The sequence below is a fragment of the Triticum aestivum genome, chromosome 2D (assembly GCF_018294505.1).
Source record: "Triticum aestivum cultivar Chinese Spring chromosome 2D, IWGSC CS RefSeq v2.1, whole genome shotgun sequence".
NCBI classification, from domain to species: Eukaryota; Viridiplantae; Streptophyta; class Magnoliopsida; order Poales; family Poaceae; genus Triticum; species Triticum aestivum.
Window position 1 is genome coordinate 14,458,607 of NC_057799.1, and position 26,093 is coordinate 14,484,699.

The 26,093-nt window shown below is 46.0% G+C and overlaps 4 protein-coding genes across 6 annotated transcripts; 3 read left to right on the plus strand and 1 right to left on the minus strand.

The window, feature by feature from the left end:
- Positions 1-1,868: 1,868 nt before the first annotated feature.
- LOC123051129 (rhomboid-like protein 19) lies at positions 1,869-4,701 on the plus strand. Its single transcript, XM_044473925.1, has 8 exons — positions 1,869-2,155; positions 2,515-2,633; positions 2,733-2,793; positions 3,084-3,250; positions 3,541-3,655; positions 3,789-3,991; positions 4,082-4,192; positions 4,330-4,701. The coding sequence occupies exons 1-8, from the start codon at positions 2,060-2,062 to the stop codon at positions 4,415-4,417; spliced, it is 960 nt and encodes a 319-aa protein (XP_044329860.1). The 5' UTR covers positions 1,869-2,059; the 3' UTR covers positions 4,418-4,701.
- Positions 4,702-7,332: 2,631 nt separating this feature from the next.
- LOC123051130 (eukaryotic translation initiation factor 3 subunit M) lies at positions 7,333-10,227 on the plus strand. Of its 2 annotated transcripts, none has more exons than XM_044473926.1 (9): positions 7,333-7,684; positions 7,772-7,919; positions 8,029-8,244; positions 8,362-8,506; positions 9,057-9,207; positions 9,284-9,393; positions 9,471-9,568; positions 9,657-9,726; positions 9,878-10,227. In XM_044473926.1, the coding sequence occupies exons 1-9, from the start codon at positions 7,456-7,458 to the stop codon at positions 9,965-9,967; spliced, it is 1,257 nt and encodes a 418-aa protein (XP_044329861.1). In that variant the 5' UTR covers positions 7,333-7,455; the 3' UTR covers positions 9,968-10,227. The 2 variants fall into 2 exon arrangements, with proteins under 2 accessions (XP_044329861.1, XP_044329862.1); XM_044473927.1 differs by having other exon boundaries at positions 7,781-7,919.
- A 1,349-nt stretch (positions 10,228-11,576) lies between these two features.
- On the plus strand, positions 11,577-14,147 carry LOC123051132 (uncharacterized). 2 transcript variants are annotated; one of them, XM_044473930.1, is made up of 6 exons: positions 11,578-11,822; positions 11,906-12,161; positions 12,632-12,896; positions 12,958-13,009; positions 13,119-13,808; positions 13,976-14,147. In XM_044473930.1, the coding sequence occupies exons 1-5, from the start codon at positions 11,810-11,812 to the stop codon at positions 13,142-13,144; spliced, it is 612 nt and encodes a 203-aa protein (XP_044329865.1). In that variant the 5' UTR covers positions 11,578-11,809; the 3' UTR covers positions 13,145-13,808; positions 13,976-14,147. The 2 variants fall into 2 exon arrangements, with proteins under 2 accessions (XP_044329864.1, XP_044329865.1); XM_044473929.1 differs by lacking the exon at positions 12,958-13,009 and having other exon boundaries at positions 11,577-11,822.
- A 1,480-nt stretch (positions 14,148-15,627) lies between these two features.
- LOC123051131 (probable glucuronosyltransferase Os04g0103100) lies at positions 15,628-18,818 on the minus strand. The gene is made up of 4 exons (XM_044473928.1): positions 17,797-18,818; positions 17,115-17,364; positions 16,585-16,804; positions 15,628-15,901 (listed from the first exon to the last, which is right to left on the minus strand). The coding sequence occupies exons 1-3, from the start codon at positions 18,573-18,575 to the stop codon at positions 16,634-16,636; spliced, it is 1,200 nt and encodes a 399-aa protein (XP_044329863.1). The 5' UTR covers positions 18,576-18,818; the 3' UTR covers positions 15,628-15,901; positions 16,585-16,633.
- Between the last annotated feature and the right edge of the window lie 7,275 nt (positions 18,819-26,093).

Genomic DNA, 26,093 nt, shown 5'->3' on the forward strand with positions numbered 1-26,093 from the left:
ATCTTTGATCAACGAGCTAGTCAAGTAGAGGCATACTAGTGACACTCTGTTTGTCTATGTATTCACACATGTATTATGTTTCCGGTTAACACAATTCTAGCATGAATAATAAACATTTATCATGATATAAGGAAATAAATAATAACTTTATTATTGCCACTAGGGCATATTTCCTTCAGTCTCCCACTTGCACTAGAGTCAATAATCTAGTTCACATCACCATGTGATTTAACATCAATAGTTCACATCACCATGTGATTAACACCCATAGTTCACATCGTCATGTGACCAACACCCAAAGGGTTTACTAGAGTCAATAATCTAGTTCACATCGCTATGTGATTAACACCCAAAGAGTACTAAGGTGTGATCATGTTTTGCTTGTGAGATAATTTTATTCAACGGGTCTGTCACATTCAGATCCGTAAGTATTTTGCAAATTTCTATGTCTACAATGCTCTGCACGGAGCTACTCTAACTAATTGTTCCCACTTTCAATATGTATCTAGACCGAGACTTAGAGTCATCTAGATTAGTGTCAAAACTTGCATCGACATAACCCTTTACGACGAACCTTTTGTCACTTCCATAATCGAGAAACATATCCTTATTTCACTAAGGATAATTTTGACCGCTGTCCAGTGATCTACTCCTAGATCACTATTGTACTCCCTTGCCAAAATCAGTGTAGGGTATACAATAGATCTGGTACACAGCATGGCATACTTTATAGAACCTATGGCCGAGGCATAGGGAATGACTTTCATTCTCTTTCTATCTTCTGCCGTGGTCAGGCTTTGAGTCTTACTCAATTTCACACCTTGTAACACAGGCAAGAAACTCTTTCTTTGACTGTTCCATTTTGAACTACTTCAAAATCTTGTCAAGGTATGTACTCATTGAAAAATCTTATCAAGCGTCTTGATCTATCTCTATAGATCTTGATGCTCAATATGTAAGCAGCTTCACCGAGGTCTTTCTTTGAAAAACTCCTTTCAAACACTCCTTTATGCTTTGCAGAATAATTCTACATTAGTTCCGATCAACAATATGTCATTCACATATACTTATCAGAAATGTTGTAGTGCTCCCACTCACTTTCTTAATCGAGATGAACCGGATATTCTAACTTGACTTCACCAGCTACGGTAAGGACGACGACTATGACTAGGTGGCCCCTCACTATGCAACTCCCCGATCGATCTCTGACATCCCCGAGTATAACTGTAACAATGGTCATGATGTAACTGATGAGCTTCCAACTACGAGGGTGAAATACACAGTAGATGCCTTTTGCTAAACTATATTATGGGTCTTTCACGTCATCCATGACAAGTCGATAACCACCACCATCAATAATGATGATTCCATATGTGTTTTCGTCGATGACTACCTACACATCGACGTCTCTCCCTAGACCTACAACATCCCTGTCTTCAGCGTGACTCGACTACCTCTCGCTAGAACGGTAGTTTCTCTAATATGCTCGCCATTATCAGTCATGGCACCGTCTTTCCTGCTTCGCGCATGGATCCAGATACGGTGGAGGGGCTTTATCCTTCACGGTAGTCACCTCTTGCATCGTTCACCCCCGACAAATGGTCCCATCATGATCGCCACATGTGGGGGTGTCCATCGAAACACAACAGTTTCTTCTATTGAGCAATTAAACAGTGTTTCCGAGCCTCCTTCAAACCAAACTCTCATCCGCACCAATTCGAATTCCACCACCCAAACACAGTTTGACAAAGACAATGTGGTTCACCGATTGACTTTTTGGTGGCAGGGAAGGGAAAGGTAGGCGAGATTAACACGATTAAACGCCACAACTAAGAAAGAAGCGTGTGTGTGCTCAGTAAGTAATTACTGGCGTTGGGTGGTCGGAAGGCGACGGGCAACCGGCGAGGTAGGCAGTGAGCCAGCCACTTCTTCCCCTCCGCTTACCCGAGCTGAGGCTTTGACCCCCAACAACCTCCCTCCCCCCTCGTGCGCCTCTACTAAACCGAGTAGTCGGCAAGGAGGGGCAGCAGGGGAGGGAGATCTGACTGACGAGGCAGGGATGATGGAGAGCCAGCCGCTGCAGGCCCCGACGGCCGAGCCCCACGGCGCCGGAGCCGCGGACGACCAGGCCGGAGCCGGAGCTCCCCCCGCCGTCGTAAGCTCTCTTCTTTCCCCTCCGCTGCCAATTCTTGCTTGATTGCCTGCTCGGCGTGTGGGATGGGATAGAAGAATTGAGCTTCCTCGCTCGCCGGCCGTGCCCGGACGGCTGGATCCTGGCGGTTGGCGGTGGCCGGATCTCGCCGTGCCAGCGGGAGATCTGGCGGTCCGCCCCGCCATTTCCGGCAAGTTTGTTTCTTGCGAGATCTGAGGGGGTAGTCCTGGGATCTCGCGGCGTTGACCGGCGGGGACCTCGATCTGGCGCCTCGCCGGCCGAGCGGGGCAGCTCATTGCGTCTCTGCCTACTCAGATCCGCGTCTGTTTTGTCGGTGATGCTTTTTGTCGGCGCGCGTGCAGGTTCCCGGGAAGGAGTTCACGCGGACCTGCAAGGGCCTCGTCGTCGTGCTCATCGGCGGCTACGTGCTGCTGCAACTCCTCCCATCCTCCCTCAACTACCTCGCCATCATCCCCGCCAAGTGCGTAAAATTCTGAATGAATTGTTGCGGCTCTGAATTTTGCTGCGTTCAAAGTGTGAGCTGAATTCCATCTCTAATAGTTTGTTTTGTGTCTTCCAGGACAATTCCCTTTGTATGGACCGTCTTCACCGCCGGTTACATCGAGCAAGTCCTCCCAGGGGTGAGTTAACTAGCTAGATCTCTCTCCAATCATATTCAATTTACTACTCCATCATGGCCATGAAATGGAAACTTAGAACAACTCGGGCTAGCTGTGCGACTACATTCCAAATAAAGAACCATTGTATTGAAAGCATCCGTCAGTCATCACTTTCGGAAAGCACAATTCAGAACCACTTTCGAAAAGCACAATTCAGAACAAGATACCAGTATCTCGAAAGTTAGACTAGACAGCCTTTGTGTGTTCTATGCGTTATGTTAACCACTTTTTTTTTTATTTTGTTTTTGCAGGCTATTGGCAGTTCCCTTGGTCTTCTCTTCTGCGGGAAGGATATTGAGCCAGTCTGGGGCCGCAAGGAGTTCTTGAAGTTCATTATCTTGATCAACTCCATCTGCGGCATCCTTGCGTTCTGCATTGCTGTTGCACTGTACTATGTCACCGGGAAAGAGAGCTTCCTGTAAGTTTTAAGCCAACAATCTGTTATTATGTTACATGCTACTCCCTCCGTTCCAAAATAGATGACCCAACTTTGTACTACTTATTTAGCACACACAGGCATAGCGGCTCCATTTGTGTGCTTATTACTTTTCTATTGCATAATATTTCTTATATGTACTTAAATCACTGTGGTACTATGATTGTTTCGGCTTACATAATATTGTCTCTGAAAATGATGCGATGCTGCTGGTTGAAATATTGCACATTTTAACCACCAGCTAGCTAACCTTGCTATCTCATGCTGTGCAGTGTAACGCCACTTTCTGGCTTCCATGGCGCCCTTGCTGGCTTTCTGGTTGGCCTGAAGCAGCTCTTGCCAAACCTTGAGCTCCCCATGTGCTTTTTCTGGAAAATAAAGGCTAAGGTACATTGATAAACTACTTAGTACAATACAATGTCTAAGGCGGTAATTATACTGTTGTATATTCTTCCAAGATAAGTTATAAGTTTGTTGATGTGAAGTTCTGTGTCTCTCTGTGTCTTCCTCGCTGTTGCAGTGGATGCCATTCTTTGTCATGTGCTTCTCAACTATCATGGCCTTCATTGTGCCGGATTCCATCAACTTCCTGCCGACTTTGTTGTCTGGGATGTACGTCAGCTGGCTTTACCTGAGATACTTCCAGAAGAACCCACTGACAGGACTTAAGGGCGACCCAAGTGATGACTTCTCCTTCCCCAGCTTGTTCCCAGATGCCATGCGGTAATTATGAATTCCATTATACTACACTGGCAAAGTCTGTCCCATTGACCCAGCTTCTGAACTAATCTTTACTGTGTGTGATCCTTGCAGGCCAGTCACAGACCCAGTTGCTAATCTGTTCGACCGGATGTTGTGTGCGAGGTCTAAGCCTTCAGAAATTGCCCTCCCAGTTACCGATCCTACCAAGGCATCGAGAAGAAGGTACAGTTCACACGCAAAACACAGTATACATGAATCCACAAAATGCTAGTACACTGAAGCTGAAAACTCGAAATCATGAGTTCTCGGCAAACATTTTATTGTTCCAAAGCTCATGAGCTCAACTCTCACCATTGTAGGGAGCGTGGCGAGAGGGTTCTCGAGGAAAGGATGGCCGCGGATCATGCGGCTGACGCCGAAGCCCCAGCTCACTCTGCGGAAGATTAAGAATTTTCCCCTGTGCTACGTCGTCATAGTGGCCACGGTCGCCTTGTAACTCCTCGGATTTGTGTTCTGGGGAGCATATTCATTTTTACAGTGGACCGATGATATGATAATACTTTACTGCCCCTCTTTTGTTTCCTTGTTTTGAGAATATTGGTTGGTTAAATTGTGTTGTAGTTCCTGATTACAGTGAGGAAAGAAGAAAAAGGGTGGCATCCCCTTGCCCCCGATGTTGTAATGTAGAAAAAGAATGACTTGTCAGTAACAATGTGAAGTATTTTTTCCAAGTGAACTGTGATTTCAGTCAAACAATAATAGTAGCTTGGATGGACAGGCAGTAAACTAGATGTGTTTGTGATCCTGCCCAAAGTATTCGGATCAAATTGGTCTATTGCTCTAAAGATATTGGCAGAATCCATGTGGTTTAAGAAAATTCTCCTTGCGAATTAATGTGTGATCTGACCTGAAGGCGCATAGAGATAAGAGCAGAAACTAGCACTGCAGATTATGAAGAAGAGTGTATACAAATCCATAAACATTAAAGCGCCACAATTGTTATGCAGATCGATTTTCTTACTTATTGTGTATATTCTGCTCATCTACTCTTATAAAAGGCAGAGTTGGTGACGATGGTGTGCCTGTCATCCTGCAATATAGGCCGTCTGATCTATATCTAACGGATAGGGAGGAAACTATGACAATTTACCAGCACTCCTCTCCACATTTGCAGATAAGGCCTTCCCTCGTTCATCCTTTTCTCCCACAAGATCTTGATGAACGCACGGACATCTTGCTTTTTTTTTAGGGGTAAAAGCCTTTTATTACTCAAAGTCCACAAAGAGTGGGATACAAGTTTGGTCATGTGGCTGGCCAAGCCACACATGACGCCCTGGAAGTATAGACAAAGCATATTTAGCTAACTTGTGAGCTTCAACATTAGTCCCACGACCTTCAAAAGTAAATTTACTAGTGGGTGGTGCTCTATATCTAATCTCTCTGATTATAGCACCGTATTCTCCTTGGCTTCCCTTGGCTAGTTCTTCAACCACTTGCTTGCAATCGGATGCCGCGATAGTTATGTTGGTTGAGATCTTCTGCCAATGCCATAGCTTCGCGACACGCAATTGCTTCCAAAGTTGGTGCATCCCAGACTCCTGCAATGACGAGCGTTGAGCTGCCCAGGAAGAAACCCTGGCTATCTCTGCATATCGCAACGGCTGAGCCTCCTCTCTGCGACCGAGCGCCCGCATCTACATGTATCTTTGCATAGTTTGCCGGGGGTGCCCTCGGTCGTACTGCCACTGCATTCCCCGACGTCGCCACCCGAGCTTGTCTCCTGGGCTTTCTGAGCACATCAAGATCTCTTATATATCTCGTTATGAAGGCCGATATCGCATGTGGAGCCTGAAATATTCCTTCATGTATGGCTTTCCTCCTGGATGTCCAAACAGCCCACAACGTCACTGCCACCAGAGTGAACTGCTCGTGCGAGAGGGATCCCATCAGGTTGAAGAGCCAACTCTTGGCTCGGTTCTCACTTGTAGCAACAATAGCACTGCCTAACTCCTCATCCACGAGCGCCCAAGTGCATCTTGAGACGGTGCACTCGAGCAGGGAGTGGCGCCAGGAGTCCGGAGCGCCGCATAATCCACAAGTGCTCGTCGTCGACATTTTTCGGTGTGCCCTCACGTCCTCGGTCGGCAGCGACTGTTTCAAAAGTCTCCACAGAAACATGCGAACCTTCGATGGCACCTCCGTCTTCCAAAGGGACTTCGGCCAGGAGCTGGCATCTGCATGTGATATTGAGGATCCCGGGGCACCATCCAACCATGCTTCTCTTCGCTGCATCGTCGCAACCAGCATATTGTATGCTGACCGCACCGTTAACTGACCCGAACGCTCGTGAGCCCAACACCAGAAGTCCTGCATGGGTGTCGTAGGCAGTGGTATACTGAGGATCAACTTGCTAGTAGTATCAAAAGTTGATGGTCAAATGGAAAAAATGCAGCTGAGCCCATGAATGAATATTAGTCCACCGCAATGCCGAACAATTCCAATTTTTTAAAATAAATGTCGGAGTCTTTTGTATGCTTGTAAATTAATGTGGAAAAGTATGAGTATTGGCCACGACCTAGAAAAGAGGTTAGTATTAAAAACTTTGCTTTTTTAGGAGCCACAAAAATTATAATTTTATTTATTTATATAGAAACAAAAATTGTATTTCTTTAAGGTATAAAAATATTCTTTGCTCGAGTGGAAATTTACAAGCACGTGGACAACATGCGCATTTTATACGAGTGATCTTCCTGTGACTTTTTTTCTCATTTTAATTTTCTTTATGAGTTTTGTTGTTCATTTTGATTCCTAGGGCCATTTCGCCGGACATGAACTTTGGTTCCTGGGTGTATATACACCTTGTATGGAGAAAAAAAAACTAGTAATTAAATAAAAAAGTCAAAAAAAATATGAAAATATTTTTGAAATAAAGTTAAAAATTTCAACAAAAAGGAAAAAAAATTGTTGACGTCAGGGCAAAAAAAATAAAATTCATAGAGATGCTTGCTAAGCTGTTTGACATTTCATATGAATTGTCTACAAGTCATTCCAAAACCTCAAACAATTAAGATAAAAAGGTGCTAGTATTTTTTTTATACTCCCTCCGTTCCTAAATATTTGTCTTCTTAAAGATTTCAAATGGACTACCACATACGGATATATATATAGACATATTTTAGACTGTATATTCACTCATTTTGCTTCATACGTAGTCAGTTGTTGAAATCTTTAGAAAGACAAATATTTAGGAACGGAAGGAGTAGATGAGAACAAAAATGTGGCTTTGGATCAGACGGACCATAATTCACGGTTGGACTCAAGGCCTAGGGGAGTATAGACAGCTACTGACCTGTGGGCCCGAGGCGTCGGGTGTTAGGGTTTCCTCCTCCGCTGCAAGCGCCTTCCAATCCCAATCCCCTCCTCTCCCTCTCCCACTCCGGCGGCGGCAGCAGCAGCATCAGCGCGGAAGAGCCAAGGAGCCGACCATGGCGACGATCGTCAACACCACGGAGGAGGAGCCGATGCTGGCGGTGGTGCGCTCCACGGCGGAGCTCGCCTGGGCCGACGGAGGCGCCGAGGTCGCCGACCCGGAGGTGGCCCGCCTCTGCGCCGAGGCGCAGCAGCACGTCCTCGCCGGCCGCTGGCTCGACATGGCCACCCTCATGCTCGCCTCCGCCGACCTCCTCCTCCTCGCCCCACGCCTCTCCGACAAAGGTACCTCTCCCCTCCCCCTCCCCTTCTCCATCCCTATCGGTTTCTTGTTGAATTGCGCCTTGCTTATCCTACGTCGCTTGCTGTTAGCGGCCGCAGATCTCGAGTGCACCCTGACCGTCATCTGCAACCTCGTCACCAAGGCCGGATCCGAGGACGAGGCGCTGGAGATCGCCAAGCTCATCTGCGCCAAGCTCACCCACCAGCCGGGCGAGAAGCCCACGCTGCGCATCAAAGTGTAAGCAGCAGCAGAGGCGACCATCCCTGCCTCCCTGTATCGGATTGCCAATATAAGTTTCCTGACGACGAATCTTGTGTTTCCGCTGCCAATGCATGGATGTGTGCAGCCTGTTCAGCCTGTACAACCTGCTTCCGAGCCTCTCCGGCAAGGCATTGGTCTACAGGAAGGCGCTCGAGCTCGCCGCCGCCGGGAAGGCCGCCGCCGACTGCGTCGTGCCCACCTTCAAGAACATCGATGCCTTTGTCGCCTACTGGGGCATCGGCAAGCCGGAGCAGAGGGACCTGTTCCTTGCCGTCACCAGGATTCTCAAGGACCAGAAGGGGTGCGGCACAGACATTGCCCTTTGCTTCCAAGTTCCTTGCATTTTTTAACCACTGTGTAAGTAACATGGCGGATTTATACTGATGGAATTCATTCTTGTTATGATGATAATTGACAGCATGACCAAGGAGTACTTCAAGTTTCTGAACAAGTACCTGCCCACGTTCGATGGATCGGCTGATGACGCCGACGCAATCGGTGCGGCAAAGGAAGAAGCTGCTGCAGCAATCATTGAGTTTGTCAAGTCATCTGATCTCTATCAGGTACATCCTTCGATTCACATCTCCGTCTTGTGTTCGTGCGAAAAAATCTCATGGGAGACGTAATGCTCTTATGAGTTCGATTCTGTGTGAGTGATGCATTTGCATTCTTTGTACCAGAACATGATATAACATGTCACCAAATGTGAATTTGGTTACAACAGTCAAATATCACTATACTAGATTTAAGACTAAAGCTATCTGCTCACATTAGCCTGCAAATATTTAATCTTGTCAACCTTTAAATATGCCTGGTTACTACCAGAGCATGCCAACATTGTGATAAGCATGGCCCTCACAAGCTTTCTTCTTTTGGTTGGATGGATTCTTGCTTGCTAACTTGTGCCACTACGACGTTGCATTGCCCAATTCCTCTGCACTGCTTTGTATGGCGTTGTGCCTTGTATGCCAACAGTAGGTTCTGAAATTCTGGAGGGATTTATTTAGCAAGTTTTAACCTTGGCAAACTATACATGTGGTTTAATGCCAGTTAAAAACCTAGCACAGGCTGCATACATTATATACTGTATTGATGGAAATATGCTTATTGCAGTGTGACCTGCTCGACATGCCAGCTGTTGCACAGCTCGAGAAAGATGAGAAGTATCAGCCAGTTTACGAGCTACTGAAGATATTCCTTACTCAGAGGCTTGAATCCTATTTAGCGTTTCAGACTGCTAACTCTACATTGCTGCAAGGATATGGTATGTTCTGGTGAACCAATACTAGCAATTCTATGTTGCTTCAACTTTTGGATATCTAATGATGGACCATTTACAGGACTGGTTCATGAGGAGTGCATAACAAAAATGCGCCTGATGTCCCTGCTTGATCTGAGCGGCCATTGTTCTGGGGAAATTCCTTACTCTGCAATTACAAAAGCCCTTGAGGTACATCGGCTTACCTTGCCTTCCTATTGTTGTTCACTTGATTTAATGTTATATTGACTTTTTAAATTCTTTGTTAGATCAATGATGATGAGGTGGAATATTGGATTGTGAAAGCAATTTCATCCAAGATTTTGGATTGCAAAGTTGACCAGCTTAATCAATTGGTCATTGTCAGGTATTCATGTCCACATGACTTTCTTGGTCCATATTACAGTGTTATGCTTTCCTTTTTGTTTAATACTTGGTCCGGTATGTAATTTCAGCCGGCATACTGCAAGGGTCTTTGGGATGCCACAATGGCAGAGTCTACGTTCAAAGCTTGGAGTGTGGAGGGTAAGCCTCTACCTCGTCTTGAATTTCAGTAGATAATTTTCAGCTGCAGACTAGTTCAGTAAGAACATGCATAGCTTTCCAATTTCTTGATGAATGTCAGATGTAACTCCTAGAGCAACTAATCCAATTTCCTCTTAAAATTCTGCTACAGGGAAATATCGCAAATGCTATCAACACAATCCAAGCCAACAAGGTGACTGAAGATGGCGGGCAGGGGATGCAAGGATTGATGATCCGCTGATCGGAGGAAGTCCCTAAATTGAGATTATAGCCTGAGAGATTAGACGAGCAATCCTTTTGTATTAGATATCTTGTAATCCGAAATACTTCTACCCTGTGACCATGCTTGGCTAGATCCTGGTTGCAATGGCATGCTAAGCAATCTCATGTTGCATGAATTTTGTAGACAAAAGCCATGCCTGAAGTCAGCAGTTACTTGTTACAGAATCGCTATTGTTCATACTGCATGCCTGTTTTATCATGATGATTGTTCTTTTCCAAGGTTTGGCTTTGGGGTTATTGAGAATTTGTATCATGTTGTTTTTTATCAAGCAGCTGGTGTTTTAGCTGGATGTCGTGTGCTGAAATTTAAATGCTGGTTTAGGACCTGATTCTTTTTTCATCGTTTCCTGCAATAATTGTCTTAGAAGCAAGTTGTGTTGTGAGTTTGTTTATCCAGTATGAGTGCCTGCTCAAATAGATTGAGCGTAGTATCACCAACTGTTTGAGTCTCTCAATGAGGGTCTTAATTTTTTTTCCCTATTTGACACTGACAATACTTTTCTTCCTTATATAACACCGCGTCTAAATTTTATACCCTTTATAACACTTGCGTCCATTTTAAGCCTTAATGGTGTTAAATGATACTCCCTCTGTAAACTAATATAAGAGTGTTTAGATAACTAAAATAGTAATCTAAATGCTCTTATATTAGTTTACGGAGGGAGTACTTGAAAAGACCCTTTTGCCCCTCAGGTGGCATGTGACCAAAATTTTAAGAGATGATGATATTGATTTTTGTGATTTTTCCTGCTTATTTAATTTAACCAGAAATTTTATTTATAGACACGAACAATTATTCTAAGTGCAGGTTAAAAGTTTACTCATGGAATGCATGTACCACATAACAATGGCTGATCAATTGATTATTTATGACGGTATAGTGAGATTTTGTTCTTTTGAAAATTCGAACACATGCAGCACAGGCCTCCCCCACACTGGATGTGAGTAGGGATCAGGAAATACTGTTTTACAGTATATGCCACGCCACAGGCCTAGGAGCGATTGTTTTCTATCGCGGGTGCGCACTAAAACGTGATTTGCCAGATGATTAGCAGACGCCTCACGGGACGCACTCATGAAGCCGGCAAGCGAATGTACATACCCGAATATTCGTATAAATTGCACTTTTAGAAATGACCGGGCTAGGCGGTTGCTTCATAGTATTACATGAGGGCAAAAGTGTCTTTTTACATGCAATTTAACAGTGTTAGACGGGAAAATGGATGAAAGTGTTATAAAGGGAATACAATTGAGTGAGTGCGTCGATTTGGAGCTCGGGCTCAGCTGCACCCATAATCTAGATCTGGATCGTCCGTCCCTGTCTTGGGATGTGAACAATTACAGCTCGCGTGGCCTGCGGGATACTCGTTAAAAGGAGAAATCCCCCGAATACGCTAGGCAACAGGAGGCCAGGAGTGGGGCCAGCCCGTCTCGTCCGGACGGCCGTTGCGGTGGCACGGACCGGGCCGTGGACCAGGAACGTCGGTTCCTTATTAGGCCGTGGACCAGGACGTTAGCTTTCGCTATCTGGGCCTGGATCACATAAGGAGTCCAAAACGAGGATGGCTTCTGAGCCGCTTGTCGGCCGGCAGGGGCGCACACGTATCCTGAAAAGGATGAAAGAGAACGAAAAAAATCTCCTCCCCTTACCGTGGTTCCTTCTAGAGGCCCCTCGCCGCCGTCGAAACCCAAAAGGGGATAGAGTTCGCCGAGGCCGCTTTAGCCGGTGGCGGCGCCATCGCGGGTGCTCCACCGTGAAGCTAGTGACGGATGGACGCTGAGGGAATGGAGTTCCTACTGGATGCGGTCGACAGGTTCGTGTCGTTGCAGATCTGAGCGGAATTTCTCGCTGCTACAGAACTAATTTTATACCGGACATTGGCCGTTGTCTACTCAGGTTCCCCGTGCGGGAGGAGTTTGCTGACAGTCTTGACAACCCAGATCCAGTCCCACTCGCGTACCTTCTGGAGAAGGGGGGTTGCAAATCCGGAGATTGGTTGGGAAGAAGATCATTCTGGGATGGCTGAAATGGTGTGCGAAGGTGTGCTTACTGACGCTCAAGGTGGTGCGCAGCATCGGCGTGATGAATCTCTGACGAGGTCTGGCCAATCGACGGGCAGGGTTAATCCAGAGGCCTCAGGCTGGACTAAAAGGTGAGGCTCAAACTACGGCCATCACTACATTTTCTGATTTTTGCTGTTAGAAAAATAACCTGTTAGACACTGGTTCGATGTTAGCATGACCCTGCCTTATTTTTGATATTTAGGAAACTATAATTTGATACACAAGTCCTACGGGAAATGAATAATAAGCAAGAAAATAAATGTTTCATGAGTATCAGCTTCCATATGATTGTTCTGAAAATAACACCTATGGTGTGGAGTACGTGGGTAAAAATACAAAAAATAGGGGGGGAGGGGGGGGGGGGGGGGGGGAGGAGGGGCAGTGTTGCTCCTGTGAGATGATTCCTAATTAATAGAAAGAAAATGTTCGCTCCGAAAGGATGTTGTTGCGGAAATCCCGTGGACTGAAATTTTGGAGAAATAATTCGTGCTTGCATGGATTTGAACATACCTTTTTTTATTTATAGAATAACATACATTGCACATTTGATAACTCGCAGGCTTCATCTTGGAAGTGCGCCACCTGACCATGTGCCATGTCCATTAAAAATGAGCGCTCTCGAGCTGTCGATCAGGAAATATGCTGAGCAACCTGACAAGAGCGTGGTGCGACCTGAGCTAGGGCTTAGTTTCGATTCGCTGGGAGAAGCGTATGATTTCTACAACTTATATTCATGGGAAGTCGGTTTTGGGATAAGATATGGGAAAAGCAGGCTGAACGCCAAGAGAACAAAAAGCATGCAGGAGATAGTATGTGGTTGCTCGGTGAGTGTCCGTTCGCTTGCATATAAATTAAGAAGTACGAGTGTACTGATTGGTGGTGCAGGCTGAACGCCAAGAGAACAAAAAGCATGCAGGAGATAATATGTGGTTGCTCGGTGAGTGTCCGTTTGCTTGCATATAGATTAAGAAGCACGAGTGTACTGATTGGTGGTGCAAGCTGAAGTGGATGGCTATTTCTCACTCAGTTTGCTGTGTGTTTTGCAGGGGAAACCGGATGCCGAAAACAGTAGGTCTTGCATGTGTGAGTGTCCAGCTCCGATCAGGCTCCTACGTGCATCAGACAACAGTTGGTACATCATAGAGCACCGAGCAAGCCACAATCATTCCATGTCGCTAACAATGGGTGAGAAAGTTCACTGGCCGTCTCATAAACACATAGACGTGTACACCAAAGATTTGATAAGACAACTGAGGGAGAACAACGTGAACCTGGGCAAGGTATACAGCATATTGGAAGCTTTTTTGGTTCAGTTGAGAAGGTGTCGTTCACGAAAAGGACACTAAGGAACATTTGTGGGAAGATTAGTCGTGAACAAGCTGAGGACGATGTACGAAAGACACTCCAGGTGTTTGCTGACATCTGATCAAGCGACCCTGGTTTCTCTTTTGTAGTTCTTGCCAAAAAAGACAGCAAGGTGAAGAATCTAATGTGGGCTAATGGAAACAGCTGTATGCAGTACAAGTTCTTTGGCGATGTGGTGACATTCGACACCACATACAGGACAAACTTGTATGACATGCCGTTTGGTTTGTTTGTTGGAGTTAACAATCACTACCAGAGTATCATCCTGGCAAACGTGTTGATGCGTGGCGAGCAGGAAGAGAGCTTCGAATGGGTGTTCTCAGAATTCCTTCGCATGATGGGCGGGCCTCCTCCAAAAACAATACTGACAGGTAGATTTTTTAAAAAGGAAAATTGTGCCTCCTGGTTTGTTTATTAATGTTGTTGCCTTCCCGTTGGACATTAAAATTAGATCAATTTAACAATGAAAATGAGTATAAAAAAAGAGATTAATTCTTCATTTGTGCTGCTGTTTGAGAATGGGGTTTTTTATCTGCAGACCAATGTAGGGCCATGGAGGTTGCAATCAAGAAAACCTATCCAGAGACTGTGCACCATTGGTGCAAGTGGCATGTTCTGGAGAAAGCGAAAGAAACACTAGGGCCATTGTACACAAAAAAAATAATATCGAGCCATCTATTCTATATCTGTCCCCGGACGACGTTAGCTCAGATAAGATGCCGAGCCATCTCTCGTCAATCTGTCCCGCGACAGCGTTGCATCCAGCCGTGACAATAAATGCGCTGCTAAAACCTGAACGCCAGCGGCATATACGCCCGAGAAATACATAAAGGCGCACAAATCATGATGCGAACCAACGATGTAGATATGGGGATCATCTGAGTCCAAGCTCAGAAACAGATTTTCGAATACTATTTAGACTCAGAGATAGATAAGGAAGAAAAAGTTTGTTGGTGTCAAATAGGGAAACAAAATTTAAAACGGTGTTAAATAAGGAATTCTTTCATAAAATTACATGAGATTTTTTTTTGATGATTTGATTCTAATGATTTTTTTGTACATACATCCACGGTAATGGAATCCTTAGGTCCTTTTTTTTTGTAAAGATTGCTCTTGACTCCTTCCAGGAAATTTTCCATCCACTCAAACCCCTTGGTACAAATTCTTTTGTCCATCAAACACTCTTTTGATCTGAATTCCCATGATTTCATAATCCTACAGGATCTAAGAGGACAGTCAACTTCAATTTCTCCCATTCCTGCATTTCAAAAATCGTGCGAATCAAAGAGCGCTTTAACCTTTGTATTGAACATCAACCAAGACAATGTGAAAACTGAAAGATATTCAAATGTTTATATACTTCACCTTTTGGCATTTCCAATACAACAAATGAATACAAATCGTGACAACATTTACATTTACATGGCAAAGAGTCAGAGTTGCTCCACCAGTTCTCCATCCTACAACAAATGCTTGAAGTCAGCGTTACTCGGTTACACACAGGAGATTGTTCATATTGGATGCCTGTTTATCATGATGATTGTTTCTTATCCAAAGTTAGGCTTTGGGATTATTCAGAATTTGTATCAGGTATCATGTTGTATTTATCAAGCAGCTGGTGTTTTAGCTGGATGTCATGCTGAAATCTAAATGCCGGTTTAGAACCTGTTTTTTTCCTGCAAATTTGTTGTGTTCCAAGCAAGTTGTGTTCTGAGTTCGTTCATCCGGTAGAGTGCACACCCAAATAGCTTGAGCAGAGTATCACCAACTATTTGAGTCTGTCAATAAGGGCTCCTTTGATTCAAAGAAATTAATAAGATTTTTCAATGATTTGAATTCTTATGATTACATACATCCACCGTATTGGAATCCTTGGATCTTTTTTTTTTTGTAAAGATTGCTCTTGACTCCTTTTTAGAGGAAATTTCCATCCACAAACCTCTTGGTACAAATCCTGTTGTCCATCAAACACTCTTTGATCTAAATTCTTACGACTTTCTAATCCTATAGGATCTTAGTAGACATTCAACTAAAATTTCTCCTATTCATGCATTTCAAGAATCCTGCGAATCAAAGGGCACCTTTAAACCTTTGTCTTGAGCATCTACCAAGACGTAGGTACCAAGGAGAAGACGAGTCAGGGCCGATTGACAAGACTAGCTAGGCTGACCATGTGCAACAACTGAAAGATATTCAAGTCTTGCATATATATTTCACCTTTTGGCTTTTGCAACTCAACAAATGAATACAAATCGCAACAACATTTACATTTACACGGCAAAGAGTTGAGTTGCCCCACCAGTTCTCTCCATCCTACAAAATATTTCTCAAAAGTCGTACTGCGTAAACTACTATGTAGCAACGTCTTGCCAAGAGCCGCCGCTGCTGCTCAAAGGTAAGTCAGCCTGGAATGCCTCTGCACCTGTTAAGCCCAATCTTCAAGGCTCAACCACTATGTAAATGCCTGAAACAAAGCACCAGCAATTGGGTTCAGATAAAGCTCGAAGAGACTTAAGCATAAATGCATTGCAACAACTAAGGCACAAACTTATTCAGAGGCTGGGAAAAAAGAACTAATTCCAAGGCGAAAGCGATAGCAGCAATGTACACAAACAAATGCATAGTCCGGTTCTCAGGAAGTTCGTCTTATTTTTTTATAATCAACTGATTTCAATTTGTGTCATTTAACTACAGTTCGGTAGCGATCTGAACCGCATTCTTCATTATTCAGCTTAATGGATATACATCAAATTATCAGAAGATTATTAAATCAAACCAATCTAGTGTTGCGTGATGTAGAAATATTTCCATGAAAATAATTGCACGGTGACTGAAAGCGCGCTGCACACACCGTTGTCCCCGTCAACCAAGGACACCCGGTAGATGAAAATTCAAAGGGGTCACAATCAGATGCCAACTAATCTAACACACCGAGCCCTACCATTGCACACTTTCTGCAATTTCGTGGAGACAAATTCACTGGAATAAAGAGACAGGACAAACATAACCGAACCACAACCATGTATACTCGCTAGCGTCAAGTTGAAGGACACAAACACACAATAAGTGAGAAACAACTACACATCGCAATCCAGATGCAGAGAGCGAAAGCAGAGTTTGTGAGAGGGGATCGAAAAGTAAACCGACCTGTCAAACGAGTTAGTGCTTTGATGAACAGAGCTGCTGATGACACTATTTATTTTAGAGGGATAATCACATCCAGATTCGCCGTAGCCCGCCACCCTTTGGGATAGACCGGGCTCTCAGATCCAAATGGCACATGCCAGTTCATTATTTGGGAGCAGTCTGCAGGTATGCCCTCCATCTGGCTCTCATCCTCCACTAACTGCTCCACAAACGTGGTTCCCTGCAAAGTAACAAGAGGAATCTCAGCTGTTAATACCCCATGCAGAAAGGCATAGCCAATAAGATCCAAACAAAGCTTGCAAATGGGATCTCCCATTTGTTTGAATTTTGACCACCATGTTGTTAGATGGCTACATACAACTGTTTTTTTGTTCCTATTTTGCTCCATTGACAACTTTTGTTATCTTTCGAATTTCCACGTATGCGGTGTCGGTATAGCGGTTAGGACAGGACAAATGCCATTATAGTACTTGACTTGAACATGGTATGTGTAGCTCAAGAGATGCAAAGAGAAGCAAGGAGGAGCTTACCTGGAAGCCCTGTTCCACCATTTCCGGGTGCCGGATCGAGTTCCAGGCCCGATGGGACCTCAGCCTGGGATCCCAGAGCATGGTGCTGTTGAACGCGAAGCCCGACATGGCAACATGAAATCTCTGGAGCTTGCTGGCATCCCCACTTGTGTGCCACCCAACAACTTGGTTCTGCTTGCATACGGGCCCTTCCAGCACCACGTCGTGACCGCCGTCGGAGATCGTCGGAACAGGCCATGTGCCGAACCTCCTAAATCAATGACAGGCAGCAGCAAAGTCAATACCAAGTTGGAGCTTTACACATCATCCAATTTTATCCAGTGATAACCAGAGCATAAAGTTTCAGATTCATTTGCTTGCCAGAGTAGCAGATACTAACTGCTGTTCCAGGCAAGGAATGTGTGCTCGTATTAAAGCATCAATGGCAACCTGGAAGGTAAATCATGTGCACTAACGAATCTTGTAAGAAAGCAGAATTTTTCAATTCGGATAGCAACGCCATGGATGAAGTTTTGATATTTGAGCTCTAGATGCCAAATTTTGCTTTGCCATCCTAGAAAGCAAGCATACATTGGAACTCGGATCTTGATTCTTGAGACGACTAATAAAAATTCGTCAAAGACTGCACATTTCGTACGCATACACGGCTGAATCTGAAGGCGAGATGGGGGAGATGGGGCACCTGATCTGGCGGAGGCGGTCGAAGAGCGGCAGGGAGTAGACGCCCTCCTCGTCGGCGAAGTAGACGACGCCGTCGAGGCGGTGGTTCTCGACGACCTCGAGGCCGGCGTTGAGCTGGTGCGGGCGGAAGTCGACGGCGGGGGAGGCGGAGGCGGAGGCGTTGAGGCCGTCGCAGCAGCCGACGTAGCGGTGCATGACGGCGGTGCGGCGCAGCGCGAGGGCGGCCTCCGGGGTGGGCTTGCCGGCCTCGACGACGACCCAGAGCACGGGCGGGCGCACCAGGCGCAGCGTCTGGCCCATCCGGCTGAGGTAGTAGGCCTGCGACGCCCGCGCGCGCGTGGGCGTCACGACGATGAGCAGCTTGTTGGCGTCCTCCTCGCCGCCGCCGGCAGCGTCATCGGCTAGGTACTGCTGCTGCTGCTGGGTCATGGGTTGGTCCTGCTGCTGCTGCTGGAGGTGGGTGAGGTGGGGGGAGGAGGAGGAGTTGGCGGGGAGGGTGTGGTGGAGGGGGAGGTGGGAGAGGAGGTGGAGCAGGCCGATGAAGGAGCCGAGGAGGAAGAAGGCGGCGAAGCGCGGGAGCGGGCGGCGGGTGAAGAAGAGGAATGGGTGCGGGTGGCCCGGCTTTCTCGGCGAGGAGGAGGAGGAGGGCGCGGCGGCCGAGGAGGCGGAGGAGGCGTGGCGCAGCGGCGAGGAGGGCGGCGAGGCGGTGGCGAAGGGGTGGTTGTGCCGCAGCAGGTGCTGCGCCCTGGCCGGCGAGTGCGGCCGCCGGATCGACGCCATCGCCGCCTCCGAATTCCTTCCTTCCAAGACCAAGAAACCGGCTGCTCCTCGCAAGAACTTGCTGGCCTGAGGGGTCCGGGGAGAGGGAGGGCGGGGGATAAGAAAGCGGGGAGGGAGTTGGGCCGATTCCGGCCGGCGGGAGTCAAAGGGAAAGGGGGCGGGAGCGGGCGGATGGAGCAGCTGTGGGGGAGCAGGAGGGAATGGAAATGGAATGGATGGTGGCGCGAATGGCGGGGGGATGTTTGAGGAGGCGGCCAATGGAATGGAGGTTGGCGCGGTTTGGTGGAGGAAAGTCCGAGGTCGCCGTGGACCGGGAGAGGGAGAAAAGCGGGGGAGGTTAGGCGGGGGCCGAGCAGCAGGAAGGCGAGAGGAAGACGACGCGGCGAGGGATGGATTGGGAGGGAGGAAGGAGAGCTGCAGCAGCAGCTCGATATATCTACGGACGGACACAGGCTGTAAATATAACAAGCAAGTGTTAAATAATTACCCCATATATCTAGAAACGAAATTTCGTCGACCCTGAAATGCTGGGACCGTTTCTCGTTTTCTACCGGAGCTTGGCCGGCAGTAACTTTACTACCAAAACTAACTTTTTTTTCAACATGTGATGTAAATTTACAATTTCCCATTTTAGCTCTCGTTAAGTTCTTTCCTCTCCCTACCCCCTCCACAGCTAATAAGTTCGACCACGATCGACGATCCGTGGTCGAGTTGCCTCGAGCGGCCGGTGACGGACATCTACACAAGCCTCGACAAAGTCAGTGAACATGGGCTCTGCGTTTGGGGTGGTTGAAATCGAGCCACCACAACACTCACAGTGCCGCTTGAGGATCACCTTCCTGGTCGACCTGATGCGGCCGCCAACCATGTTGGTGCCTCTTGCGAAGCATGAGAGAAATGTGGGGAAAGTGAAATACACCATGCAGGATGTGGTTTATCTTGTCGGAGGTGAAACAATGGCGTGCTGCGCTATTGTAGGACATAAATAACTCTCTAGGTAGTGTGTACAGAGGAAACAGTGACCAGGAAGCACCAATGGTGAGATCATATGGTCTAGAAACTCAATTTAAATCTTGATGGGTCAAACTGATAAATGGTTCGAATTTGTGGCCGTCGAAAAGCCATGCCATCTTACATTTTGGCCCGGAGTAACATGAAACATACTTTATCATCAGAGGTTTTTCGATAAATTACTTATTAAAAGGTTTATCATCAGAGATAGGCTCCATCATACCAAAATTAATGACGTAGTTATTGTTTGCCAATTATTATACTCCAACTTTGGCACCCCGAAAAAAAGAAAAGAAAAGAAAAGACTCCAACTATGGCTCAAGCAAGTGAAGATGTGAACCTATTTATAAGTAGGATAAGATATGCAACCTCACTTATATTTCGGCTGCTTGACTATGAGTTATATGTGACGACTCCGGTTTTGGCTCTGAGTAACGGAGGGTGTGGGGCCATTTGTAAGCAAGATAAGGTATGCATGAAGAATTCTTACTTTAATTTCGTTTCTGAAAAGTAGGAGGGAATTAATCAAATCAAACAGGAAACTGTCGAATATTTTATGAATGCACGGTCATTTCTCATTTTAAATACGTCTATGTAAATTTACTTTCCCGGCAAGTATTTTTTTTGGACGGAGGAGGGAGCATGTAGTAATGTAGAGTACAGATCCGGGCAGAAAGCCATTGGTTTTTCTTTTGTACTCCCTCGGTCCCATAATATAAGAGCGTTTCTTACACTAATGTAGTGGCAAAAACGCTCTTATATTAATGGGACAGAGGGAGTAGTGTTTTCTGAAAAGAAAAAAGACGAGCCTTTAGTTCTCTGTGGCCATGAAGAAGAAGCAGGCGTTTGACTGGATCTTGACACGGTATCCGTGACGTGATCTCAGCTGTCATGTGTGCATGCCTGCCGTGTTTGGGTCAGTGTGTGTGAACGTGCAGAGAAGAGAAGAGGTAGACGGTTTAGTTCACGGTGCTACCCCATGGTCAGCCACGCACCGCACCGCCGGGCGCCGGTATGGCGTCGGCGTGTACGGCCCCGCCGACGACGTAGCTAGGCCATGCTGAATGAGGCATCAAGTAGTAGCTCATCATTTGGGTCGTACAACAAGAACAGAATCCCAATGATGCCACTGCCATACTTTCATCACACATAAGTAGTACATTGTCAGCCATGGAAGAAGAAGGAAAAAACAGCACACGAAAGGCCGGAATGCTTTTGGGGCTCAATTGACAGAGATGGATGTGTGTACCTTCCCCTTTCAGCATTTCTCCGTCTCCTTTTGGCTTTTGCCAACTCTTCTCCTTTTTGTTCCTTCATACTCCCTCCGTTTTCTTTTTAGTCTGCATATGTCAAAGTCATACTTTATTAACTTTGACTAAGTTTATAGAAAAAAATATATCAAGATTCATAATATGAAATCAATAATATTGTTAGATGCATCATGAAATTAATTTTTATACCATATAGATTTAGTAGTGTATATGTTGATATTTTTTTCCTATAAAGTTGGTCAAACTTTATAAAGTTTGACTTTGACCAAATCTTATACGCAGACTAAAAAAAACGGAGGAAGTACTACCACACAGAGCCCATCTCGACGAGTGAGTGAGTGACCCATCACCGGAAAATGCGCCAGGATTATCGAATCAGCACGAAGCAAATCTCCTGACGTAGCAAACAAGTTTTTCATTGGGAATGCAACAACAAGCGAGTGAGTGACACATTCAAGAAATCCTGAGAAGAACAGAGCTCTAGCCGAGTTCCTGCTGTTGAACCCACTCGTCCGTGTTCGGATTTTCAAGGAGAATTCCGTCGGGGTGCCACCCGCTCGCGTTTTTTCAAGGAGAATTCCAACTTTGGCTCAAGTAACCAAAGATGTGGAGCTATTTGTAACTAGGATACTCGATTTGTGACCTCATTTATATTTTGGCTGCTTGATTATTACCGATTATATGTGAAGATTCTAATTTTGGCTCGAGTAACTGAAGGCGTGGGGCCATATTTTGTAAGCAAGATAAGATATGCATGTGGAATTCTCATTTTTATTCCGTTTTGATAAGTAGGAGAGAATTAACCGAACATGAAACAATCAAATGCACGTGTGATGCAAAGGGATGTCCTTTCCTTTTCCTTTTTCATTAGCCAGAAATCTGAAATAGTTTTGCATCAATCACTTTTTATCAGGACCATCAGATCTTCATCCAATGACTCAAAACAGATCAACGCTGTTAATATTCATTCTTTTCTTCTTCCTCACGCTAGCCCCAACCTAGCATGGCCCAACAATCAGCCTCCAACCCTCTGTGATACATGGCTTGTAGGTGCCATCGCGCCCCGCCCCGCCCTCTTCTCAACCCCCCACCCCACCCCCATTTGTCGCTGTTGGCCACCACCCCGGCAATCCTTATATACCCCTCCCCATTTGCAGGAAAGCTGGCGAACCCTTGCACCCCCGTCCCTCGGTGAAGTTTCTTCCTCTCCCCCACCCGCGACGCTGCCGCTCATAGTGTCGTATCTGTCTTGGATGAGGTCCTGGCTCGGCCTCAGCGTGGCCGACGGTCGTCGCTGCCGCTCGTGGCGTCATCCCCGCCTACGGCCTCGTGCTGTGTGGAACTAACTGTCACCTGAGAAAAAAAAGATTCAAACGCCGGACAATTCTTTTGAGCCGTGCTACTAGGGATGTAGACAAGAGCTGCAAAAAAAAAAAAAAAGAGAGAGGGTAAAAATGGCCAATACGAAAGAAGAAGAAGAAGAAACCGCTCGATGGCAATTCATTCGCTCAGAAGACACCATCGTCGTTTCTCGTTTTAAACCCCTTACCTTTAGGTTGCTTTAAAAAGACGAGTCCTCCTTTCTTCAACTGGTCTGGCCATGCACAAGAAAGAAGAAGCAGGCGTTTGACTTGATCTTGACACGGCATCCGTTCCGTGACCTGATCTCAGCTGTCTGTCATGCCGTGTTTAGGTGAGTGTGGTCGGTGTGAACGTGCAGCCAAGAGGCAGACGGTCTTGCCGTACGTCCGGCGGCGGTGCTGCGCTGCGCTGGAACGAGCGAGCGTGTGGGCCCCACGATTTACTGTTATGCTACTCCATTGTCAGCCACGCACCGCCGGCCGCCGGTAGGGCGTCGGTGTGCTCTCGTCCCTTGTCCGTGTTCCGGCGTACAAAACGGTCTGCTGCACCGTCTGTGTTTGGCCACATAATATGTGGTAATGCCCCTCCGTCTCATAATATAAAAGTGTTTTTGCCATCACTTTGGCAATGCGGTGGATTACTAATGTACGCGTCCGGAAATTTTAGCTTGCCCACTAAAATAATATAGCAGTAATAAAAAAGGACGTGGCTCACGGGCGCACGGGCGCCCGATCGCATCCCTGAGCGCTCTCCCAGAAAAGAAAGGAGCCGCCCGCGCGCGCGACCAGACAGCCAGAAACGGAAAGCGCCCCCCCCCCCCGTGAAACCGACCAACCCAAGCCCGCGCGAATCACGCGCGCGCCCGGTTCACACCTGGTCCCCCCTGGCCCCCGCTTCCTCGCACCCGTCGTCCCCAGGCTTCGGTCCCCACCCCCTTCCTACACCCCCGCCCACGCTCCCCCTTGCGGACGCCTCACGCAACCCCCTCCTCTTTTTCCTTGAAGGACAAGCCCACGCACGGGTCCCCTTCTTCCTCCTTGCTCCTGCCTTTCCTCCTCTAAACAAGATCGGAACAAGATCCGCCCCATCTATGGCGTCTTGAAGAACAAAGCCGACGCAGGAACACCTCCTTCCTCCTCCTTGCTCCAAAATCAGATCTGGAGAGAAAAAAACAGACCTACCTGCCCCTAAAAAGGTAAGCACCACCTCCACCCGACTCCTCTCTCTTCCCTACTCAACCACCCCTGCTTGAACATCAACTAGTTCAGTTTTTAGTTCGTTCTTTTGATCTCGTGAAAAAAGCAACTATAGTGGGAACACCAGTACGCATCTTGAGCAACTATTATGATACAAAAAAGCAACACCAGTACAAAAATAGAGCAACTCTAGTGGGAAAGAAAATGCAGGACCATTGCGTTTGTGCAGGTGCATTGCAACACGAAACCTGCTTGGCTTTCTTTCCTATCCTATTATAAGGTGCTTGGGGTTCATGAGCAACCCTGATCAGGAAAAAAGTAACCTGACAACTCGAACAATTAACTGAAGCAACTATGTTCATTTTTGAAGCAACTCTGGTAAAAAAAGAGCTGTGCAACCGTAGCTGTTCAGAAATTCTAGAGCTGCCTCTACCAGATGTGAGAACATGTCAACTCCAGTACTAAAACACATGCAACTTCCCTGTGCATTAAAGCATGAACTATCAAGAACGTAAAAAACTCAAGTTATAGACAGAGGTAGAAAGTATTAACTTGCATGTGTTAACGCACAGCTTTTGCTATGTCAGTATGGTTCTCGCTAAAAAGAAGACACAAACGAGAAACGCACAAAACAAAGGTCGCGTCATAAAAACAGATTCGAACGATCCCACACTAAGATACTTTGCTACATTCCATATGGTCTCACTAAAAAAATAAAAAAGACATAAACTACACCAAATGATAGGCCTCCTGCTCCTGGTAAGCTATCCGTCAGGTATGACATTGGTTGTTTCTTTCCAATCATCCAAAGTTGTAATCTGCTGCTGAAAAAAAGGCACAAATGAATCAGCGCATGTCGTGTAAAAACAAATCTTTGCTGCTGTATATGTGTGTCATACTGGTAGAAACATAACACATATAAGAAAACAAAGAAGAAACATGAAACTTTTGAGGAAAAAGAAGATATGAATTGCCTCTGTTTAACTTTATAGTTGCCCAAACAAGTGTTTATAGTTGCTCCTTTATATTCTACAACTAGTTTGTTCATAAAAGGTCATGCATGCTTTTGTGGTGGGCTAACACACAATTTGTTGTAGGTTGATTGTTCATGATGATTGACCTGAATGAACCACCGCTTGACGTAGAGTCCATCAACATTTCAGTCGAGTTGGGTGCACCCTTCTTGCATGCAGGGGGTGAACAGGAACATCAACAATTGGAGGAGGAGGTTGGTGAGTCTCCTGACCCCAATGTTGGATCTAACACTACTCATGTCCCGGACAATCGTGTTGCCTCCCCCCCACCTATGGTTGCTCCTGCTAATGCTTTAGTTCATGAGGCACATGAGTTGGAAGATGAAGAAGCTGGATCACAGCCACAACAACCTTATGTTGGCATGCGCTTCGACACATTAGAGGATGCGAGGGAACACTACAATCGATATGCTTTGATGGAGGGCTTTTCAATCAAGTCAAATACGTCTTACAGGTCGGCCTACACAGGTGTGGTGGAAAAACAGCAATTCTGCTGTAACAAGTTCCGCAAACCAGTAGAGAGGGTTGGGATTCCAGATGTTCCCTCGTCGAGCAAAAACACTACATGTCCAAGCTCACCTGAACAAGATGTTGAAGATGATGTCGAGGAACACACTTTCAAGAAGAAGAGGAAACGGGAAACTGTGAAGCAAACAAAATGCCGTGCTAAGATGGTGGTGAAGCTTAAAGATGACAGATGGGAGGTTATCACTTTTATTGCAGATCATAACCATCCACTGATTGAGAAGCCATCGCTTTCGAAATACCTCCGTTCTCACCAAGGAATCCCGCTGGAACAGAAAAAACTACTGACTCACCTAAATGACTGCAACTTGACAGCATGTAGAAAACTCACATTGCGTTAAGTCTTTTTACCACAGAACTGTTACTTATTCCTGCATCAAGTACCTTGACCTGAGCCAACTATGTTCATTTTTTGTGCAACTATGGTAATTAAAAAAATCATGACCCAAAACAGAAACACCTTGGTGTTGCCTATTCCTACCTCAACTACTTGGGTTTGTTTCATATCCTAGTATAAGCTGCTTAGGATTCATGGGCAGCCCTGATCAGGGGAAAAAACTGGCAACTTGAAAAGTAAACTGAGGCAACTATGTTCATTTACCGTGCAACTCTGAAAATAAAATAAAAGACATCACCCATCAAAAAAAAAACTTGGTTGGATACAGGCTTGGTTCTTGTTCTGCTTATGCATAATTGTTACTTTATGTTATCTATAAAAAACATGTTGCTCACTGCATTGTGGTTAGTTAGTCCTGAAAAAACAAGTTTCTGTTTTTTTATGGCAGGAAAAATGATGATGTTAATGTCATCATACTACGGCTCGGAGTTGATTGTTCCGTACACAGCTAAAGCCATCCATAACCACTGTTCGAAGCTCAACGCCCCAACTAAAGACATTGACATTGAAGAAACACTAAACTACTTTTGCAAGGTGATGGAAAATGACCCAGGATTTTTCTTTAAATGCAAGACAGACGCGGAAGGCAAGACAGAAAACTTGTTTTGGGTGGATGGTGCGGCACGGAAAGCATATGCGGAGGCTTATCATGATTGCGTGTCATTTGATGCAACTTACCTCACGAACATGTATAATATGCCGTTTGCCCCCTTCATTGGAAT

Excerpts from the sequence above, each read along its gene's own strand:
- LOC123051129 (XM_044473925.1), top strand. The coding sequence starts at position 2,060 with ATGATGGAGAGCCAGCCGCTGCAGGCCCCGACGGCCGAGCCCCACGGC. Across the intron at positions 3,251-3,540 it reads ACCGGGAAAGAGAGCTTCCT|TGTAACGCCACTTTCTGGCT; the intron begins GTAAGTTTTAAG and ends CATGCTGTGCAG. Across the intron at positions 3,992-4,081 it reads TTGTTCCCAGATGCCATGCG|GCCAGTCACAGACCCAGTTG; the intron begins GTAATTATGAAT and ends TGATCCTTGCAG.
- LOC123051130 (XM_044473926.1), top strand. The coding sequence starts at position 7,456 with ATGGCGACGATCGTCAACACCACGGAGGAGGAGCCGATGCTGGCGGTG. Across the intron at positions 9,208-9,283 it reads TACATTGCTGCAAGGATATG|GACTGGTTCATGAGGAGTGC; the intron begins GTATGTTCTGGT and ends GACCATTTACAG. Across the intron at positions 9,394-9,470 it reads CAATTACAAAAGCCCTTGAG|ATCAATGATGATGAGGTGGA; the intron begins GTACATCGGCTT and ends ATTCTTTGTTAG.
- LOC123051132 (XM_044473929.1), top strand. Across the intron at positions 12,162-12,631 it reads GCCTCAGGCTGGACTAAAAG|GCTTCATCTTGGAAGTGCGC; the intron begins GTGAGGCTCAAA and ends GATAACTCGCAG. Across the intron at positions 12,897-13,118 it reads AGATAGTATGTGGTTGCTCG|GGGAAACCGGATGCCGAAAA; the intron begins GTGAGTGTCCGT and ends TGTGTTTTGCAG.
- LOC123051131 (XM_044473928.1), bottom strand. The coding sequence starts at position 18,575 with ATGGCGTCGATCCGGCGGCCGCACTCGCCGGCCAGGGCGCAGCACCTG. Across the intron at positions 17,365-17,796 it reads GACCGCCTCCGCCAGATCAG|GAGGTTCGGCACATGGCCTG; the intron begins GTGCCCCATCTC and ends TCATTGATTTAG. Across the intron at positions 16,805-17,114 it reads TGGTGGAACAGGGCTTCCAG|GGAACCACGTTTGTGGAGCA; the intron begins GTAAGCTCCTCC and ends GTTACTTTGCAG.